Raw genomic sequence first — 22,837 nt, 5'->3', positions numbered from 1 at the left:
AAATATTTTGATCTGCACTTTTTATTTATTTTTGAATTTATATATTTTTTTATCTGCGTTGACCACAATACATTTGAAGGAATTTTGATCCCATAGAAATCATGATCGCCAAGGAGACTGCTAATTGTCTAATTTATAGAGAAAAAGGAGTAACATTTTGGTTCATTCTCACCAAAAACAGATTACATTGCTTCAGAAGACATGGATTAAACCACTGGGGTCGAATGGATTGCTTTTGTGCTGTATTTATGTGCTTTTTGGAGCAACAGAGTTCTGATCTTCATTCACTTGCATTACATTTACATACAGAGCTGAAATATTCTTCTAAAAATCTTCATTTGTTCAACAGAAGGAAGTCATACACATCTGGGATGGCATGAGTGAGTAAGAGTTAATGGCAATAGAATTTTCTTTTTTGGGTGAATTATCCCTTTAAGTGTACATTGTCCATTGTGAGGTACACAGCCGCAAATCCCAATTCACTTTCATTGTATATAAAACAGCAGCCAGAATATTCTTCAAAACGTCTCCAATTTTGTTCCACAGAGAAATGAAAAATCGGGATTGGAGTGACAAGATAGAAACTTTAATGTTTGGTTGAAATAACTCTTGCTTTAATATTTAGCCTTATCTTTGTGTCATCCTGCAAAATCAACAGTCAAATCATCAAAAATACAGACGATCAATTTACAGACCTGATGACTTTGGTGATGTAGTTTTTGTATCGCAGGCGGTCTGCTTGGACATTGGGATTGGACAGAGCTCTCTTCAGCTCCTTCACCGTCTCCTCTGAACCAAAATAAGGCATTGTGGCTTCCACAAATATCTGTCACCAAAGTAAAAGTACACTGACTGAAAACAATTACTCCTATACATTTAATGGTCCTGTATAACATGCTAATGTTGTGAAATTTTCTAATAGTATGCTCTTGTCTCATGCCGTCTTCTGGATTGTATCCTGTTATAATTACAACAATATCCAACCTGTCTGTCAGACAGTATAATATGACAATTATGTACATCTTTCCGATTTCATATTTTGTCATTCTGCTTGTCGTTTCGACTCTTCTGTCTATTTCTTTTTATTGTAAATAATGATTTTATCAACTCCCTTTTCAAAACATGGACAAATAAAACATATTTTCACACTCAAAGGTAAATAAAACAGTAAAAAAGGTAACATACCTCCTTTGTCAATTCCTAAACAGTAAAATAACATATAAATATCTACTGAAAGACATTAAAAAGTATTAAAACAATAATATTAGAAAGCATCAGCTGATCAGCGTGTACATGTCAGTAAGGCGCATGAAGCCAGAAACTTCCGCAAAAAAGTAGTACATTTCAAAATAAAGGTTTGCCAAACGTTCAGCAACATCTATGAAATCAGTGGGTAAATAAATGGCTTCATTCTGTTTACGTTTTTCAACACTTTTAAAAAAGACACTAAAAACTTAAAAGTAGCATGTTTTTTTATAGTACATAGTATTAGTGATTTAATTTTATTTTTTTTGTATATGCACGGTATATCAAAGTGTTCTTATTTATTTTATTTAATATTTTTTTTAAATCAAGATAATGAACTGAATTAAGAGGATGTGTCTCAGTTATTCATAAAGTCTTAGATTTCACACCATTCCCATTTAATTTACCCTGAATGTGATTTTGCCATTAAACATGAATTAGTGAATTAATTCATGCTTGTTTTGCACCCAACCAGTGTTGGGTAAGTTATTCTTAAAAAAGTGGTAAGAGTGTAATTAAATTACAGTACTAATGACTTTTTCTGAAAAGTAATTGCATTACTTATTAAAAATTCCTTTCTAAAACCCTGATCAACCTCGACCAGATAAAGAATGAATCTTTCAAATGAATCGTAAAAAAATCAAATACATTATTCATGAACTGGCCAAAGAATTTAAGGGTGCAGCATTAAATTAGAAAACATATTTTAACATTAGACATTAAATTTAGATTTTAAATTCACTTTTGTTTTATATAGAATTGTTCCAGAGCCTATACAGTATACATCAGAAGTAACTGTGATAAAATTACTGACAAATTAAGAGTAATCCATTACTTTACTTTTACAGTAATTAATTACTTAGCACTGCATTACACCTAACACTGCACCCAACATATATCACTATGTTTACTCAATTATTTATTTATTTTGAACTTGAAAAATACATTTAATTACGCTGCATGCTGTATATTTGGTAAATGAAAGTTGATTTGATTTTGAGGTATTATTTTCACCTGCAGCCTCTATCCTTGGGACGTCTTTTATTTTGCCATGAAGTGGAAATGGTCATTCTCATTGGCTGTCAATAGGCGGCGCTGGACTTGTGATAAGCGGCGGCGTCAGTCGTGACCGGTGTGTGCGCTCTTGATTTCTGAGATGCTGGAAAGATAGCGAGACTGACGGGATGGCAGGAATCATTAAAAAGCAGATCCTGAAGCATTTGTCCCGGTAAGTCATGTGTCATGAATTCATTCAGCTCTTTCAGTGTTATCCACAGATTACTGTGCAAACACACGTGATGCACAATGATACAGCTAATAAATAAACCTCGCGGCCTATGTTATTTACATTTGCCCAGTTTGTCATGGCAGGACCTGTTGTTGATATATCTGACATGAGTATAGATGCTGGATTTTATCTTGTTAGCTGATAGGCTAATGGTCTGCAGCATCATTGCTTGGCTTTTTCTGTATAAATAACAGATGGTTCTGTATAAATAACCTGCTGGTGAGTCTCTCTCTCTCTCTCTCTCACACACACACACTCACACTCACTCACTCACTCACTCACTCACTCACACACACACACACACACACACACACACACACACACACACACACACACACACACACCGGGCCTGTGACAGAAGTGTTATAGGTAAAGTTGGCTTTTTTATTTGAATAAGCTTTGTAAATGCCTAACACACTGTATATATATTTTTATATACCTTACCCATATATTGTATTTTTATTGTATGTGTATTCTATATTGTGTGTATTGTTTACTGTACATTGTATATTGTGTTGTGTAAGTGTGTACATTTGTTATGTAAATATGTTGTTTATTGTAATTTGTACTGCTATGTTATTCGGAACTGCACACAAGACTTTCATCTACTGTTGCACTTGTGTACACAGTAGTGTGACAATAAAGTGATTTGATTTGATTTGACACAGCATCTAGAGTTGTATGTAAATGGTGTGTGCTGAAAAGCAGAAATTCAAAGGCTTCTTTTAAAGAGACATACACTATGCTCGCTCAGTTTTGCCTTTGACTTTGTTTTATATATATATATATAGGTAGGTGGTGTAGTGTTGTAGTTTATGATATGGCATGGTAGCAGAAAGGTTGTGGGTTTCAAACCATCATTGTGTCCTTAAGGCACTTTACCTCAGGTTACCCTAGGTCAGGGGTGACCAACCCTGCTCCTGGAGAGCTGCCTTCCTGCAGAGTTTAGCTCCAACACACCTGCCTGTCATTTTCAAGTAATCCTGAAGAACTTGATAAGCTGGTTCAGGTGTGCTTGATTCGGGTTGGATCTAAACTCTGCAGGAAGGTAGCTCTCCAGGAACAGGGTTTTTTTACCACTGCCCTAGTGGAATGGTCCCTTTAATTTGTGTATTAAATAACTACTTTCTCATTTCCCTTTGCTAAAGTGCATTGGCTCTGATGACCCAGCAGGCTGGCAGTGGTTGTCTGATCACATGCTTGTTCCTGCTGTTCTTAGTCATGGCTGAAGCTCTGCCAGGGCTGCTCCATTCAGCTCAGCCTCTACTCTATGATGATGCGTGAGAGCAGCACTCAGTTTGCGCTTGACTGAGGAAGAATTACACAGCTCACAGTTCAGATGCACTCTAAACTTTCCAAACAGCTTCAGGTGATGTAGATCACAAAGTATGAGGGAATTATAATGCAACAATACAAAGTAAATACAGAAGCATTGTAGAATAAGTGGAGTCGGAGCTACCGCTCCACTGAAGCAAAACTTGTCTGTCGAGCGTCTTTAAAGGAAATACCCAGACATTACATCTTTAATAAAGCTATAACGCATTAAATAACTGCATTTAAGTTCAAATAATATGGAATCAGGTCATGTAAATTACTACAAACTTCAAAACTGGAATTTCTCTGTGCATTCTGTGCCTTTTCTATGAGTTATGTGAATGTATGTGAATCTAAGGGGAGAGACTGAAACTGCCCCCAGCTGATGCACACACTGTCACAGAGATGCTCGTCCCTCAAGCCCGCACGCTTAATGCAGCTAGATTATAACGTATTGGCTCGTTACTAATTGAATCATAATGTGTGTCTTGTGCATTTCTTATCGTGAAGAAAATTGGCAATACACAGCTTTATTAATAGAGAGTTTGTTTTTAGTGAGTTAAAGATGGATTGAAGTGAACAGAAAGGTGCATCAAAATATGTTTTTGATTTGTTCTTGTTTTCCAAAGAAAATATCTAAAACTCCCTTTAAAACAATGTACATTTTGTTTAGAAGCTACACTGCAGAAGAAAATTGTTTTTATCTGAGAATGTTGAATATATATATATATATATTTATTATTATTATTATTTTTTTTTTTATTACACACAACAACAGTTTTATATTCAGTTTCCTTTTCAAAAGAGTTTATAGAAAGTTCATGTTACATCCTGCTTGAATGTCCCTGTTTGTTTGGACAATCTTATTTTCATGAAAATGTGTATGCTCTTATTTATTGTATAAATGCTAGTTTGTATGTTTGAGTTGAAAAATACATATTTCAGCATTATCAGTTATCTATTTGAGCATTTTCCTTGATAACCAAGCAAGTTAACTCATGATACCATTTCTTTATTATATCGCAATATTAGCCTCAATAATCGCAATATGACATTTTCCTCAAATCGTGCAGCCCATATATATATATATATATATATATATATATATATATATACACCACCTTTCCATTTACCATCAGGGAAGTATCCGTCTAAACATGCAATCAGAAAATTACTTGCACAAATGAAGACATAAAACAATTATAAATGTAAAAATAATTATGATTATGATGATGATGATGATGATGATGATAATCACTGAAATATAAATCATGGTTTGACGTGAAGAGTTGTGGTCACAATGAACTTCTCTGTGAAAATAAAGTGAACTGTACTCAAAGCACCTCCTGAGCTGTGATGTCTGAGGTCATTTGCAGCACTCATAGACAATACTTTTCTCTCAAAACAAAATTCAGAAGACCGACACAAAGAGTGAAAACCTTTTGCATGCGCATGTTCCACGAGACTGCATGCCTCCGTAGAAACGGCGTGTCATATATGCTTCTAGAAGTCTTTACTGTCATCTGTTCTTAATAATATAAAGCGTGTTTCTTCGAGCACGTGTCTGTGTGCCATGGGGAAAATTATTTTTAATATTAATTTTATAATAATAATAATAATAATAGCCTAATAATTTAATGCATTAATGGGAAACGAGCCAAATATCATCTTGACATCATCGAAGGCATCAGCTATTGGCGATCACTCTGAACATCATCTATCGGCACAACCCTATTATCCAGTGGGCAGCAGTTCTGTGGATGGAAATGCCTTGTTGATAAGAGAGGTCAACAGAGAATTGCCATGAGGATTGCCATTGATTATGAGGAAGATGCTTATGACTGTTGACCGTGCATGTGACAGGCGGTGACCGGTCGAGTGAGAGCTGCCAGTGGCGGTGAACGGTCGAGTGAGAGCTGCCAGTGGCGGTGACCGGTCAAGTGAGAGCTGCCAGTGGCGGTGACCGGTCGAGTGAGAGCTGCCAGTGGCGGTGACTGGTCGAGTGAGAGCTGCCAGTGGCGGTGACCGGTCAAGTGAGAGCTGCCAGTGGCGGTGACCGGTCGAGTGAGAGCTGCCAGTGGCGGTGACTGGTCGAGTGAGAGCTGCCAGTGGCGGTGACTGGTCGAGTGAGAGCTGCCAGTGGCGGTGACCGGTCAAGTGAGAGGTGCCAGTGGCGGTGACCGGTCGAGTGAGAGGTGCCTGTGGAATGAGTGTAAAAGTGTAAAAATTAGTGATGACATACGCACATTATTGAAACGCATAATTATTTTTAGGCAAGTATCGTTGTCCTTTATATATTTTTGGCTTTAAAAATTTGTGCTCAGCAGTTCACATTATGATAGATATGCTTTGTTGTCATTTGTGGGCAAAGACTTATGATGCTTTAACACACTGCATTGCTGAGGTCTCTTAGAATTTCAATAAAGGATAAAAGTCCTTTTTCACACTCCGGGTTTTGGAATGCGGAAGTGAACGTTTCCAGTGTAAACTTGGGAGATCACCGCAAATATTATTTTCAATTACCCATTTCCTCCAAGACCAAAAGAAAAAAAATCCACTGTTACGTTTTAATGACATTCCAGAAGAGGAAAAAAATAGAGCGCTATGGATGCAGTAAAATGGGAAAAGATGCCAAATTTTCTGTCACTCTCTCTGTAGCTGTAATAGAAACCCCCTCGCATTTTTTAAAACCAATTCCAGGGTGATATAATGCAAAGCATAATCTTATAAATTTACCCTCAATATTTAAATAATTTATAATATTAAAAAAATTGCGAGATTTACGCTTATAAATGAGGTGGAAACGCAGGTCTATTATACTTGTTGACTGCCTTCTGTTCAGTGCTATTACAGTACATAAAAGACGGTCATTTGGCGCCATCTGAAGAATCAAGTCGCTAAAATTAATCAAAATCTCCACCACTAATGAGTAGAATAACAGCATAGAATAGTGATTTTGGTATTCGAATAGTCTAACGGTTAACTGAATGTCTACTATCCTTGCACATCCCTAATATTTATCAGGTAGCCAGACTTGCGTGATGTCTAACTATAGTCTCTTCACAGAGTTCTGAATTCGAGAGGCTCTTGTCCATGGTTGTCGGACTGATATGTTGAGTTTTCGCACTGTACGTCATAAATGAGCACATTGGCTTCTCTTAGGGAGAGGGAAGGGGAAACCAGAGGAGTGAAAGAAATGTGGAAAGGATAATGAAGGAGAGTAAAGATGAGATGATTTAGTCCTCTTACCCATTCAAGTCTGATAGACTACTGTATTGCATAGTGGCTTCCAGTCCCCCTATACAGATGGACAGACAAACCGAGATGGATGAATGGAAAAATGGAGGATAAATAGTTGGATGAACAGATATATGAATGGATGAACAGATGGATGGGTGGGCGTAGGGTTGAACCAATTAGTCAGTGTTATCGACAACGTAGATGGTAAATTTGTAGATACAAATTTTCATTGTTGAATAGTCATTTGATTTAATTTAACGCAACATGAGATAATTTGAAACGGTAATGATGACACGGGAGATCAGCACTTCAGCTCGCTCTTGATTGAGGAGAGGAAGAAAATGCAGCTCACAGTCCAGACGCACTTTCCCAACAGATTAAGGTGATGTAGATTGTATGAGGGGAATTATAAAACAAAAATACAAAATAAGTCAATATAGAAGCAGTCGTCTTGATGTGAAATAAAACTGAGCCATTCCTGACGTTCCTCTTGAGCAAAACTTGCCTGTCAGAACGTCTAAAAAGGAAAAACTCTGGCATTATATCTTTAATGCATCCTTTACTAAAGTTCAAATAATAAGGAAGTGGGTTGTAGAAATAATCACACTCTCTGAAACTAGCATTTCTCTGTGCGGTCAGAGTCAAGTGTCGAGTGGAAAAACAGCGCAAGAGTTTCAAACTTCTCCCGGCTAAAATACTGTCTCACGTGCTGCAGCTAGATTATAACGTGATGACTTGCGACGTAGTGAATCATAATATTTGTCATTCAGGAGAGAGTTGAGTTGAGGCCCCCTTTCTCGGATTGCTTAATATCTTTTTAAGTTGCATTACTCAAATTACAAAATAACAAAAAATTACTAGCCAACGGTGATTTCTTTCTCCAACTTGACCATAGAGGGTTGATGAAACATAAATGGATGGATGGACAGACATATAATGAAACCTGGATGGATGATGGAACATGAATGGGTGGATGGATAAATATAAGATGGATGGATGGATGATGGAGCATAAATGGAAGATGGGCAGACTGACGGATGGATAGACATATAATGAAACCTGAATGGAGAAATAGAACATGGATGGATGAATAGAGGAATGGATGATGGAACATGAATGGGTAAATGGACAAACAGATAGACTGACTGATGTTGGAACATTAATTGATAAACGAAAGCTGGATAGATGGATGGATAAATGGATGGACAGTCAGGAAGATGGATGACAGGATCATGGAACAATAATATATAAACGGAAGATGGATTGATGGATGGATGGATGGATAGACAGACAAAGAAAGAGTGAGCCAAGCGGAGAGGTCGTGAAAGTACACCTGGCTGCTGTATTCTCAGGAGACTGCTTTAGTTTCCAGACATCATTTGGTTGTTTTTCCCTCAGTCCTCTGTTCTGACAACTCTAGGTGCTGCTCTCACTGAGGTGAGAGTTCATTCATCTAAACCCATTTCACTCTCATTTCCACTCTCTTCTCATTCTTTCACAGAAAAGTCATGAAAGAGTTTAGGAGAGCGTGTTTGATTATTGCTTCAGATCATTTGCTGTAAAGTTATGTGGGCAATGCAATATGACAAAAATTAGCCATGTGGTGTTACTGGGAAAGCAATACTTTTGAAAACATTCAAGGTACTTTAATTTAGGTTAAGTAGTGTGAATGTAGAATTCAGAATGAATGTGCTGAATGGGATTTCTGTGAAACCACATACAATCTTTCTACTAGCATGTGATTCACAGGCAGTAATGTGACCCAAGTGCAATGGTAATCTTGTAAAGTAGGATCTTTGCATTTCCCACTTATTGGTCTTCTGAAGTCTGTTTTAATCGCTGAAGTTTTTTAACAAAACACTAATGTCCTTTGAAGGTGCCACACTGTGCTCTGCATTTCAATCTTCTATTTTAATTTCAGAAAGCATAAAGGCAAACGGACCACAGCGCTGTAGAGTTAATATTAGATGTGCTCAGTGTGGACGTGTCTGTGATCACAGCAGGTTTTAAGGGCAGGGGTTAGAAATGCTCCCGTGGGCTTAAAGCATGTCTTACTGCAGGCCTGTTGTAATCTTATTACCAGCCGTTAGTCAATGAGTGTCTTTGTGATTGGGATTAGCAGCAGTTTGAACTCAGACCTTATTACTTTAAATATTGCTGCGTAAATGTGACCGAAAAGGGAATGAGATCTAAATGAGACCGAGACCAAAACAAATAAAGAACAGCAGAGAAAATTCATATTAGCCTTGCTATCTTATACATATACACTAGCAGCCAAAAGTTTGGAATAATGTACAGATTTTGCTCTTTATGGAAAGAAATTAGTACTTTTATTCACCAGAGTGGCATTCAACTGATCACAATGTATAGTCTGGACATTAATAATGTGAGCAATTTGAAAAACAAAAACGTTCAGGACTTCTTAAACTACTTCAAAGAGTTCTAGCTGATCCCACAAAAGCTCAATGGGGTTAAGATCCATAACACTCTTTTCTATTTATCTGTTGTTCAATATCTGTTTCTTTGCCCACTCTAACATTTCTTTTTGTTTTTCTGTTTCAAAATTGTCTTTTTCTCTGCAATTCTTCCCATAAGGCCTGCACCCCCGAGTCTTCTCTTTACTGTTGTACATTAAGCTGGTGTTGAGCGGGTAGAATTCAATGAAGCTATCAGCTGAGGACATGTGAGATGCCTATTTCTCAAACTAGAGACTCTGATGTAGTTATCCTCTTGTTTAGTTGTACATCTGGCCTTCCACGTCTCTTTCTGTCCTTAGAGCCAGTTGTCCTTTGTCTTTGAAAACTGTAGTGTACACCTTTTTATATGATATCTTCAGTTTTTTGGCAATTCAAGCATTGCATAGCCTTCATTCCTCACATTTGACTGACTAATTTCTAGAGAAAGCGTTTTCTTTTTTGCCATTTTAGACCTAATATTGACCTTAAGACTTCCCAGTCTATTGCATACTGTGGCAACTCGAACACACAGACAATGTTAAGCTTCATTTAATGACCCAAATTTAGCTGTGTTTGATATAATGGCAATGATTTTCCTAGTACCAAATTAGCAATTTAGCGTTATTATTCAAGGTTATGATTCGAGTTATGCTGCTGGATAGCCTCCTGTCTGGATTTGATCAAACATTACATTTTTCAAATAGACAATGGTGCTGATTTTTACATCAGTAATGTGCTGGCTGGGTATCGAGTTCGATACATTTTAGGCACTGACCGAATTGCCTCTAAACAATCGAGTATCGAAAAATGTTTTGTCGTTCGGTAGCAAATTTCGATATCTATGGGTTTAATCTCATCAACGTCCGTGATAAGCATCAAGGAAAAACACTAGTATCAGAAAATGATGAGTTCCAGGGCTGAGAATGTTATCAGTAACATTGCTAACACTGTTCTACATTACAGAGAAATATTAAACCGTAATGAGCTTTTCAAATATAATTTTTTAATTGAAAGCGCATGCACTAAGCGAGCCGCAGCGACACCGGGAAAAGCTGTAGGCTAATGATTCTGAATGTGTCGGAAAAAAACAGCAAGAGACATGCACATTCTGGTTGAGCAAACAGACCATGATCTCGGGGTCAATGATGGTCCGAGTGATCGCCAATAGCTGATGCCTTTGACCATGTCATGATATTTGGCTCGTTTTCCCATTAATTTATTAAATTATTGTTATTAGACTATTATTATTATCAAATTAATATTACAAATAATTTTCTTGTAGACACAAAGACACGCGTTTGAAGAAACACTCTTTATTATATTATTACAGATGACAGAAAAGGCGTCTATGCCATGTATGATGCACTGATACAGAGGCGTGCTATGGAAAGCCATAAGGGTCAAAAATGCACGTTTTGTATCACCGTATTAAGCTTTGAGACGCCGTTTTCTAAATGCTGCAAGTCGTTAAGTAAACGACATTAGGTGTTACATAAATGCGTACGCCATCACACGTTACGTTAACGCGTGTTATTTCAGCACCTCACATGATTTAATTAGCCCATTCATTCGCTCATGTACATAACTCTATCGCGTTTGAGGGATCTATTTCAAGTCCGAGGATTCAAATCATTAACGGCAACGAGAACCTTTTTCACATTGCAAATACACATTAAATGACTGCAGCTGACTTTTGGCTAAATAATATCTGTATCTCGATATAATCCTGTCTCGGAGGTCTACAGACAATTCCTTGGACTTCATGGCTTGGTTTGTGCTCTGACTTATACTGTTAACTGTGGGACCTTATATAGACAGGTGTGTGCCTTTCCAAATCATGTCCAATCAACTGAATTTATCACAGGTGGACTCCAGTCAAGTTGTAGAAACATCTCAAGGATGATCAGTGGAAACAGGATGCACCTGAGCTAAAGTTTGAGTGTCCGGCAAAGGCTGTGAATACTTGTGTACATGTGATTTTGTTAAAATAAAATTTAATACATTTGCAAAGATTTCAAACATACTACTTTCACGTTGCCATTATGGGGTATTTTTTTGTAGAATTTTGAGGAAAATAATGAATTGTAACATAACAAAATGTGGAAAAAGTAAAGCGCTGTGAATACTTTCGTATGTATGTAGGTATGACGAAATGCACTGTATAATGTATAGGGCTGCACCTAACGATTAATCTAACGATTAGGTTTATTTATTTTGATTAATCTAATGACTAATTTGCCAATTTTTCTAAAGATTTTTTTACTATTATTTCTTGATTAATATAACAATTAATTAACCCAAAATAAATATAAAAAAAACTCATCTCATTAATATTTAAATATTTAAATGATTTTCTCTTAAACACAAACAAATGCACAAGAAACAAATTGTGCACTGCAGGGCATTATTCTGCAACAAAAATAGCCCTGTCTTAACTGGTAATCTCCATTTTACAGTCCAACATTAATTTTATTTTGGAGAGATTTTATGTTGGACTGCTAAACTCGAGGTTGCACTGTTTTGATATTTTTTGAATTTTACATTTGTTTAATTTGTTTTGTTGTTGGATTCTCGAGTTTAGCAGTCCAACATAAAATTATTTTACAGTAAAATTAGTGCAATTTGAGTAACACTTAAATGTTTTTCTAACAGGAATAACTAAAACTTGTGCATTCTTAATCAACTCTCTGTAAAAGAAACATTTGTAACAAAACAATTCATAAGGTAGTAACCTAAAAATGAAAATTAGGGGCCACGATTGTGAAATTTGGCCGACAATAAATTGTCAAACAAATAATTGTGATTATGACTATGATTACTGTTTTAGGACTATGATGATTAATTGTCTGTTTTAGGTGTTTCACGAATATGATTATTCATTACCATACAAACTCACTATGTGTGCTTCATGCACACAACAAAATAATTTATACAAATTTAGCTTGGGTCATATAATAAAATAAGGGTATATGACTTTCTTTTCAGGCTTCAAAAACTTATGAATGACAGTCAAATAAAATTATAAAATAATTTAAATAATATTTTAATTATCAAAATATGTCTAAATAACTCAAATATATCTCTCCTATTTGTCAGATTTACTTTTGATCCATTGGACTTTCAATGTTTTGCTTTCTTTTCCTTCTTTTGTAACCCAGCTAACCTGTAGCTATTATATTATATATTATATTATGCAATAGTAAAATATTTCTGCCTTATATTCTTCATTTTCACACATTATTTTAAGGCTCTCTGGTTAACTCACAAGCCCTGATTTCTCATGAAGGAAGACTTTTTCTGTTTCTTGAATTTGATCATCTCCACAGAAATAGAGCATCTCCTCTGTCTCACTGCATGTTAACACTGCGTGAATAAACCCACAATGACCACGGATATTTGACATTACATGGCCGTAAAGTGAAACCGGAGCGCTTTGCATTCACAAAACGAATCCGTTTATACCTTGTTTATATTTTGGCGTGAGTTTTGCAGAGCGCTTGAGAAGTGGTTTATCTTCACACACTCTCAAGAGAGCTGCTCTTGTGATGTCAGCGGTGCAGTTCCCTGAGATGTTTGGAGTATAAGTGACTGAGACACAAGTTATTTTTCCTCCACTGGCGAAAATTTACATGCCAGTGGCTAATAACAGACGTTTTTGGTCGCATAGTGCGAAATTTACTCGCAATGTAGAGGGCTGCATGGCCGTTAAAGTAAACAGAAAATATAAAACGGCCAAATAACAAAATTAGATGTCGCATGGTGTAAAGTTACGTTAGCAGCGGTGCAGAAATTACTTTTAACATGGGGGCGATGAGGAAACATTTAGAAAATATATTTTAAGTGACTAATACTAACAGAAACACGTGTTGTAATACTATATCATGTTTGGGTGGGGACAAAAAGTAAACCGGACTTACTGTGCTGCCGTCTTGACAAGCGCTTCAAGTGTTCAAGTGATACTTTCTTCCCAGTATCCCCATCTGGTAGGTGACTCTGTAAGCAGCTGGTAACTTTATAGACTGAGGTCCTTCTAGACATTGGCAAAGTTCTCTTCTCTTTTTCTAGCTGTGTGAGAAGCTTGCCACAATTTTCTTGTGCACACACCTGTGTTCAATGCTATGAGTGTAAAATGATAATCTCATGCCATTTAAAAGGTTATATAGACTAACTCTAAGTGCACTTGCTTTTCTCTGTGTAGGTTCACTAAGAACCTCTCCCCAGATAAGATCAACCTGAGCACGCTGAAGGGAGAGGGCCAGCTGTCCAACCTGGAGCTGGATGAGGAGGTCCTGCAGAACATGCTGGATCTGCCCACCTGGCTGGCCGTCACTCGCGTCTACTGCAACAAAGCAGCTATAAGGGTAACGTGGAAAGAGCCTGGAGAAATTATCATAATTATCAAGCAATTGAATATGCAAGGGTGTGTACAATCAAAAATAATATCACTGCTGATCTTGAGTGTTCTATTTTTGAACACTTTTTGCTTTTACACATTTCTGCCAAGTAAATACAAATGTAAATCTGAGAAACCCTGAAACGGCATTTAAAGATGATTTCAATTATCTAAAGTGATGAAATAACAAGCAGCTTATGTGATAAGTACTGTCATCTGTTTATTGCTTTGATTTCATTGAGGCCCAGATGATTGAGGATTTATTTGATTGTCCTGATATGTGTAGTGTGCGCAGTCCAGGTAGGGATCCAGACTTTCAATGAACATTGTAATGCGTCATTGGTTTATGTCTCATTCCCTATCAGATACAATGGACGAAGCTGAAGACAAGCCCCATATGTTTGGTAAGAATTTCCTATAGTTATGTGTTTCCCTTGTGTCATGTTCTCTCACTCTTCTCACAATTGTAATCCGTCATCACCTTTTTCATCGCATGACGTCCTGCCCTCTTTTACTACATCGCAGTGATGTCTTCACCCACTGAATTCCTCAAACTCAGAAAAGAGATCAAATGGCAGTCATTCACAACCATATGCACATTACCTGCCCTTCAAGTGTTTGTTTATAAAAAATTCAGGCTAATTTGATAATGCTTTAACTACATATGTGAGCTCCTTTTCACCATACTTTAACCATTTCACAGACTACATCAAATTCTGTGTTGATCTTGTATCAGCAACGTAGATCTAAAACTATTAACGGTACAGCAGATGTTCTTTTATGGCCTGAATACTGTTTTGTCTCGTTAAAGTTCCTGGACAAAGTGGAAGTTGAGATGAGGACGTGTGAGGAACCCCGGCCCCCCAATGGCCCCTCCCCGATTGCCATTACTGCAGGTCAAAGGTCAGAGCTGTGATCTTCAGATTTGTGGGACACATATAGTACTACTACAAGAATAGTTAATGGAATCGAATAGGATCTCGTTTTGTTAAGTCAAAGCAGAATTGTTATATTTCTTACTATTCCCATCTATATAAAGGAGGTCCAAACCATAATGACTGAATGAACCCATTGGATTGTCTAACAGATGTTTGCGTTCTGTTGCTCTGCAGCGAGTATGGCTTTGCTGAGAAGGTTGTGGAAGGAATGTCTGTGATCATCAACTCCATCACCATTAAAGTGCAGGCACAAGCATTCCATGCCTCCTTTGAGCTCTGGCAGCTCCAGGGCTGTAGCCTCAATCCCAAATGGCAGAAGAGTGACCTGCGCAACACCCGTATTACCCATCCCAAGAGAGGAGAGGTACAAAGATTCATATACATTGCTAGTGCCTGTTTGGCAAATGCTATGCAACAGATAAAGCAGGTGTTTGCCATTTAAAATACTTTAGTGGTTGTGGGAATCAATTGACTGATGCATCACGATTCATTCTCAAGCGATTCTGGATCGATCCACAAAAATATATGTTAAGAATTCTGGTTATTGAAAAAAGCATAAGCAGGCCAAAAAGTACAGATTAAGACAAGTGCCATGTGGTGAGCTATCAGAGAATCAGAATTGACTTTATTGCTATGTAGGTTTTCACATACATGGAATATGCCTTGGAGCTTGATGCATACAATAAACATAGTAAGATAAATAATAAACTATATTTAAGAAAAATTAAACTGACTGGTTTTAATAAAGGAGCTGTACAGTTGTGCAGGGATGTGCAAAATATGAACCATAGAATGTGCAAGTATTCACTGTTCACAGAAAAGTTGACTCAAGATAGATGTGGAAACCATTTTCATGTAACTTGTGGTGTCTATGGAGGCGGGATAACAGACAGTGTCAGGGGTAGTGATGCTCCGATCAGCATTTTTGGGGCGATCACCGATTACCGATCACCAAAATCATGATTTGCCGATCACTGCCGATCACAGAATGGCAGGGGAATGGGAATCTTTTATCAGTAGAAATATGCTAGAGTCAAGAAAATCTTAAAGAACCACCAATGTTTATTTGATTGTAGTTAGAAAACAAGATAACATAAGGCTACTGTATGCCATCTTTTCCAAATAAGGCAGAGTAACATTTTTCAAAACAAAGAGGGGTCAGGCAGACTACAATGGATGTAGTTGAGGAACTAACTACATCAGATCCAAAAAATAAAATAATGTATAGCTAGATTAGCTACTGTAAGCCAATGCCATCCTTCATAAATAACAAGGCAGAGAAACAAAAGGAGGCCAAGCAGATAGTTACCAACCCACATGAACTTGGGATAGGATGAGGTCACATTTAGGCCCAGGCTACTTGTAAAATGTAGTGTTTTTTAATGTAACAAAATTAAACAATTGGCCACAAAATGTTTCAAACAAAAACTTGCTTGGCCTCACAAAGGACAAAATCATTCAGGTCTCAATCATAAACTAAAGGCAAGTTTCTCTTGATGACTATGAGCATCTCTGCATTTTTTCATGCTTTCTGCATGTTTTTGGCGTTGTTGGTTAGAATTGCGTGGATTGAAACATGCCGCTAAATGCGTTCACCAAAGCCTCCGCAGAACGTGACCCCGTGAAATCCTGACAGTGTAGCACAATGTTGTGTCTTTTGAAGTTTGAGTCAATAAAGTGCGCTGTTAAGCTTAGCAGGGACATTGGACAGGCGTCTGCACTCCATATATCGCTTGTGAAGCTAATATGTACGCTATCATTCAGAAGCTTGTCAATGTGTGTGTGCACGGATTTGTACAACGCGGGGAGACACACATCAGTTAGATATTTCCTGCCTGGGGGGTCGTATCGTGGATCAAGGCAGGTTAGCAGGCGACGGAACCCTTTATCCTCCACAACGGATAGAGGTTGTTCGTCGAGGCAAATGAATTCCATGATACTGGACGTGATGTCTTTCCATCTCTTACTATCCCGGCTGTATGGTTCACGTCGTTTAAAGGCATCACTCACAGACGGCTGATTGAGGGATGGGGATGTTTGCGTCGGCTGGTTTAGTCTCTCATACTCTGCATATTCAGCTGTTGTATGGCGTGTTCGAAAATGCCTAATCATGTTGGTTGTATTAAAATGCCGTTGGTGTATTCCACCTCGAGGGATTTCAGCACGACATGTATTGCTTATGGCTAATTTTATGTCTTTGTCTGACACTTTGAAAAACCTCCAGACGGGAGAAGTCATTTTGCTGCTGTCTAGCCAGCTCTGCTCTGCTATTGTGTTCCCGCGCGCGCCACATGCAGAAAAGTTGCGCGAGTTATTTACATCACGTGATCGGCTTTTTTGATCGGCGCTTTTGGGGGTTGCCGATTGAGCTATTTAAAGCCAATATCGGCCGATCATGATCGGCGGCCGATCAATCGGAGCATCACTAGTCAGGGGTGTCCTAGGCCTTGTTTATGAGGCCAGCTGCAGACAGGAAGAAACTGTTCCTGTGGCGTGAGGTTTTGGTCCTGATGGACTAGCCTCCTGTCTGGAGGGGAGTGTCTCAAAGAGATTGTGTGAGATTAAGTTCAACAGACAAGAACGAAAAGATAAAATAAGCTTTAGTTACAACATTTATAGTCATTGGTATGAACATGAAAATTTGTCCCAATTTATGTAAAGCACACAATCAAACTACAACAGTGGACTGAGTGAAATAACAATAGAAAACTAAACTGAATCATCACACTGTTTCTCCCCCATGCTTGTCGCCTCGCTTCTCTCTGACATTTTCTCTGAGTGAAAATATTCTAACACAGGCTGCGAATTTGAAGGGTTAATAAATGTGCATTAAGCTGTTGCAAGAATGTTAAAAGGGTTTTTTTTTTATCTTCTGGCTTCAAAATGCATACCATGTCAGGAAATCTTGGGGAATCTCCCTCGAATGATTCAGCAGTCCACTGGGGGAGGGGCTCTTCCTTGATAAATTTGCCAATTAAATACATGAAAATGCCATCCAGATGCATTATTTTGGCCAAACTTTTTGACATCATGCTATAACTAGACAGATGAGAAAGTAGGCAGCCTTACTACTATAAACTTCGCCATTGTTTTTCGGTGCGCTCCGCATTCTTCTAACATTCTGTTAACTATGCTCGTTTCGTAAGGGTTCAGCAACACAAGAGGAGACGCAAAGCAAAGAGCAGTTTAAAACATTTATTATTAGACTAATAAATGACTGCACAAACTCGCGTCTCTCAAATTCCCTCACTCCACAGATAACACACATTTGCTTTACTCTAACGTCAACATAGACATACTAAACACTAACAAATATAACAAAAGTAGTAGCACAATACAAAGAACACAGATGGAGTTGTTCAGCCGCTAGACATCATGACGCGTACGGAGTTCACCGCTGCGTGTCTCACCCTCCTGCACACGCCACTTATATGCCCAGCAGGAGCCATCAGAGCGACGAACCACAGGTGCGCAGGGAGGAGCCTACACTCAGAAAGAAACACCAATTAGGAAACAAGATAACATACACACAAGAATACACAGGCAACACCTACGAAGGCTGAGGCCGTAACACTGCACTTATACACTTCTCCTTTTCTTGTTCCTCTTTCTCTTGCTTTTGTCTGCTTACAGCTGCACATGTTAATGAGAAATCTCCTCGCCGGTTCTTTTCCAGACCACTGTTAGAATATTAGATTAGACTAGTAATTTTTACATATGGACAGAGGATTCAGGTTGCCAGATCTTCTAAATCGTTCCCTCTCAGCATGTAATGTAGTTAGATGTAAAATGGACGTGCATAACACTCAAAGATAATCAGTGATCTTCTGGGTTATGCTGCCTGCTGTAGCAAAACAGCAGCTAAGTTTCCTACAAAGTTTCCTTTTTTTTTTTTTTTTTTTTGCATTTTAGGATATCGCATAAAATATGGAATTGGAAACACCAAGATGCGAATAGAATCTCCAAAATGCACGTATAACACGTATTTGCTCACACCATTCTGTGTGTGAAAATCCCAGGAGATCAGCAGTAACAGAAATATTCAAACCAGCCCGTCTGGGGCCAACAATCATGCCACGCTCCAAATCACTGAGATCACATTTTTCCCCATTCTGATGGTTGATGTGAACTAACTGAAGCTTCTGACCCATATCTGCATGATTTTATGCACTGCACTGCTGCCACACGATTGGATGATTCGATAATGGCATTGATGGGCTGGATTGAGTATTTCTGTAACTGCTGATCTCCTGGGATTTTCACACACAACAGTCACTAGAGTTTACTCAAAATGGTGCCAAAAACAAAAAACGTCCATTGAGCAGCAGTTCTGTGGATGGAAATGTCTTTATTAGAGAGGTCAACAGAATGGTCAAACTGGTTCGAACTGAAAGTCTACTGTAACTCAGATAACCACTCTGTACAATTGTGGTGAGAAGAATATCATTTCAGAATGCTATTCTGAGATGTGGGTTGATGCTGTTTTGGTGGCAGGAGGGGGACCCACACAATATTAGGCAGGTGATTTTAATGTTGTGGCTGATCGTGTAAGTTAAAAACAAATTTGCACTTTTTCCCAAAGAGCAGGTTTATTGATACTTTTAATGAATATCTTCTAGACCCACACCACAAAGTCATGATGGAGGAACACAGACATATTAGGGTTGCAATGGTATGAGATTTTAATGGTATGATAACAGTCTCATAAATTATCACGGTATAAGGTATTACACAATTATTATTTGCAGTTACAGTGACATTTAATGGAGTGAAAACTGTTTTTTGGTTGAATGAGAGTTTTATTAATATTGAAACTTAAATTTATATGGAAGTATGTGTGTAAAAAAAAAAAAAATATTTTGAAAATAACATAAATAGATTAAATAAGAATAAATAGATTAAATAAGAAAGCTAACAGAATTATAATAATGAACTGAATTATAAACATTATAAAAAAATAATATAAATTAAGATGTTATATAACTAAAACATGTTAGTTTACATGTTAGCATAGCATGTCAAATGAACTACTAAATGAAAAGTAACATGAGCTGTGTGAGCTTTTAAAGTAATGTCCTATGCTTATTAATAAATAACTGTAGGTGCACAACAGCACAGCCAGACTGCTCCTGTCTGTAACTTTAACTTGTGGTTCTCAACTGGTTTTGCTTCAGGACAGATTTCACATTGGAAATTAAGTGGCGACCCACCACAGTAAAAGTGTAACCTGCATTTAATGTATCCTGGGTCGCATTTCCTTATGTTGCATTGTTTTGTTCATGGTTTTCCAGTACAAGGACATGCATCATGTGACATTATTTTTGTTGTTGATGTCAACAACAAAATCTACAGGAAGTTTTCTCTCCACCCTTTTACAAATTGAAGAGCATGCATACTTATATGAGCCCATTATTATCCCGTATGTTTTCTAATTTCAAACAGAACATACATATTACACAGGATGAAAGGCTCCTCATTACCATGGTCTAGTCTTAAATAATAGTAGTAATAATAGTAATAATAATGACAAATTATAGTATTTATGAAAAAATAAGTACTAGCTGAAACACATCTTGAAACTTTATCTAAAACTGCTGCCGTTGATGTAAAATAAGGTCTAATAGATTCTACCGTTTTAGATTATTTCATATGAAACTAGAATTTGGTCAAAAAATAACAATTGCTTTAACTCATGTAAAATCGTGAAACAATTTTGTAAAGGTGATGTAATGATTACATTTTTTAGCACATAACACAGTGTTGCTCTTTTTCTCCTCAGTGATGTTTGGCATGTCAGGGCTATCTACTGTTTGATGGGTTTGACTTGACTTCCTCCGTAATGCTTTAAACTAGAAAAGTCTCACTAGAATTGAAATTGGTCACATCAGTTTTGAGGTCTGAGCTCCGCAATATCGAGGGAAGCCCGGTTGTTGTACACGCCTGTACCAGAGAGAAGAGCAGATCATGATCGTGAGATGGTTCCATTACTCTCATGTGAAAGTGCAGATGTGAAGCATTTATGCAGATTGTGAGATTATCATTAAATCTCCTCGGCAGTCCTAAATTGGCTATCACTTGGAGGTTTATGTTACATTTACATTTATGCATTTGGCAGACACTTTTATCCAAAGAGACTTACAGTGCACTTATTACAGGGACAATCCCCGGAGCAACCTGGAGTTAAGTGCCTTGCTCAAGGACACAATGGTGGTGGCTGTGGGGATCGAACCAGCGACCTTCTAATTAACAGTTATGTACTTCAGCCCACTACGCCACCACCACTCCTGCTGAAATATATTAAATGTGAGAACCACGTCATTGTTCTTTCCATGCTGTCCACGACACAGTCCGAATAGAACTGCGACCCACATTTGGGCGCGACCCACCAGTTGAGAAAGACTGCTTTAACGTGTGCGCGCACGCACACACGCACTCTCACTCACTTATGTCAGACCCCCTCGCCTTCTCTCTGACATTTTCTCTGCTGCGTGTGTGTGTGTGTGTGTGTGTGTGTGTGTAGTGCAAGTTGACTAGTCTGACAGGCGGTCGAAGGAAAGGCGATGTGGACTCACAGGTGAGATTCTCTGTCCGGTTGCATTTTCTTTTTCTCAATACCGTAGATAAGCAAATGTTCATGGTATGATAACCATACATTTTCATACTGGGGTATACTGTGAAACTGGTATACTGCTGGAATATAAGAGAGACACACAGTTAGAGGTCGACCGATTAATCGGCCGTTTTTTTTTTTTTGCATTTTTGAACATTATCGGCCTAGTGTTGTTGTGGAACACGTGTTCGACGCACGCTTCCCCTAGAGCCATTTTTCAGAAGAGTGAGAACACCTCATCCAGTGCCTAAGGAAGCAGCTAAGTTCCTTGGAGAAAACAGTAAGGATTAAATTTGTATAACTTCTTTATATTTAATTAAAAACTTTTGATATGTTACTGCCAACTTCAAGAAAAAACGCGACATTCGGCTACTTTGGATATTGATAGCTTAGTTGAAGTTGCATTATCACAGCAGAAGGGTTGCTATCATGTCACAATAAGCAAACAAGAATTTTGTAATTACAGACAGTGAATCTGAGACTTTTATTTGTTCTGTTTGTGTGTCTTATATTTGAGAGGGTTGTCACTCAATGCAGAGAAATAAGTAATACAAAAGATACCAACGCACTATAGGCTATTGAAGGACTGGCTTTGGTAAGCTCGGACGTTATCGGTTCTGCTGTCGGTACTGGAGAAATTAAGAAAATACATTTATTATTGCTATAAAGAGAAAGTTATTTTATCTCGCCAGCCATTTCTATGTATAATAATTCTATGAAACCATTTGTCTGCGATGCAATTGAGCTATTCGCAGTCAGAGAGAGAGAGAGAGATCTCGCTCACGCGGTGACACAGTGAGCACAACATGAGCCCTGCATAATGAGTGATGAAGGAGGACAGAACTAAACATTCAAACGTAGCCTGGTTTAGATCTGTGATATTAGTCTGATTTTATTTTAGATTTCGCCTTCCAAAGATTATAGAAAGAAAAGAATATTTATACATAAGCCGCATTCTGTCTAGCACAACTTCCTTCCCTTCACAGCGGTGCACTGACATTTCTCCCTAAAACTCAAACTTAACGTCAGAATCAGCACGATCGGTGATTGTTGTAAAATGCAGTTTAGCTACTGTTGCTAAATTGCGGGACGCGTTTAATAATAAAAAGAGCGTAAGAGATACCGTTCCCAATGCGGCGCGCGCTCCGATACAGACCACAAAGAGACGAGCAAAGTATAGGCTACTTTGGGTTTCATGTGCGCGTCTAAACGGTCAAATATACACAAAAATATGTCAAAACGACCGGCTTGGAGATTCGCTTAAACACAGTTTGTCTTAAATGGATGTAGTTATGGAAATAGTTGGAAGAAAATATGCTGCATCAGGAGTCTATTAGACTCTGTCTTAAAGAG

At 37.9% G+C, this 22,837-nt stretch overlaps 2 protein-coding genes across 2 annotated transcripts in view; one reads left to right on the top strand and one right to left on the bottom strand.

Moving 5' to 3' along the window:
* Positions 1 to 1,315, bottom strand: part of ap4b1 (adaptor related protein complex 4 subunit beta 1) — a 34,371-nt gene extending 33,056 nt beyond the window's left edge. The window contains exons 1-2 of the mRNA XM_052105931.1: positions 1,186 to 1,315; positions 696 to 826 (exon numbers count right to left, since the gene is read on the bottom strand). Coding sequence (XP_051961891.1) covers positions 696 to 808 — 113 coding nt within the window. The 5' untranslated portion in view covers positions 809 to 826; positions 1,186 to 1,315. The remainder of the gene's footprint in view (positions 1 to 695; positions 827 to 1,185) is intronic.
* Positions 1,316 to 2,339: 1,024 nt separating this feature from the next.
* LOC127628939 (UHRF1-binding protein 1-like) overlaps positions 2,340 to 22,837 on the top strand; it is a 53,130-nt gene continuing 32,632 nt past the window's right edge. The window contains exons 1-5 of the mRNA XM_052105923.1: positions 2,340 to 2,473; positions 13,742 to 13,904; positions 14,302 to 14,340; positions 14,748 to 14,839; positions 15,049 to 15,238. Coding sequence (XP_051961883.1) covers positions 2,430 to 2,473; positions 13,742 to 13,904; positions 14,302 to 14,340; positions 14,748 to 14,839; positions 15,049 to 15,238 — 528 coding nt within the window. The 5' untranslated portion in view covers positions 2,340 to 2,429. The remainder of the gene's footprint in view (positions 2,474 to 13,741; positions 13,905 to 14,301; positions 14,341 to 14,747; positions 14,840 to 15,048; positions 15,239 to 22,837) is intronic.

Source organism: Xyrauchen texanus, chromosome 35 (assembly GCF_025860055.1).
Source record: "Xyrauchen texanus isolate HMW12.3.18 chromosome 35, RBS_HiC_50CHRs, whole genome shotgun sequence".
Taxonomy (NCBI): Eukaryota; Metazoa; Chordata; class Actinopteri; order Cypriniformes; family Catostomidae; genus Xyrauchen; species Xyrauchen texanus.
This window is presented reverse-complemented; position numbering and strand designations above follow the sequence as displayed.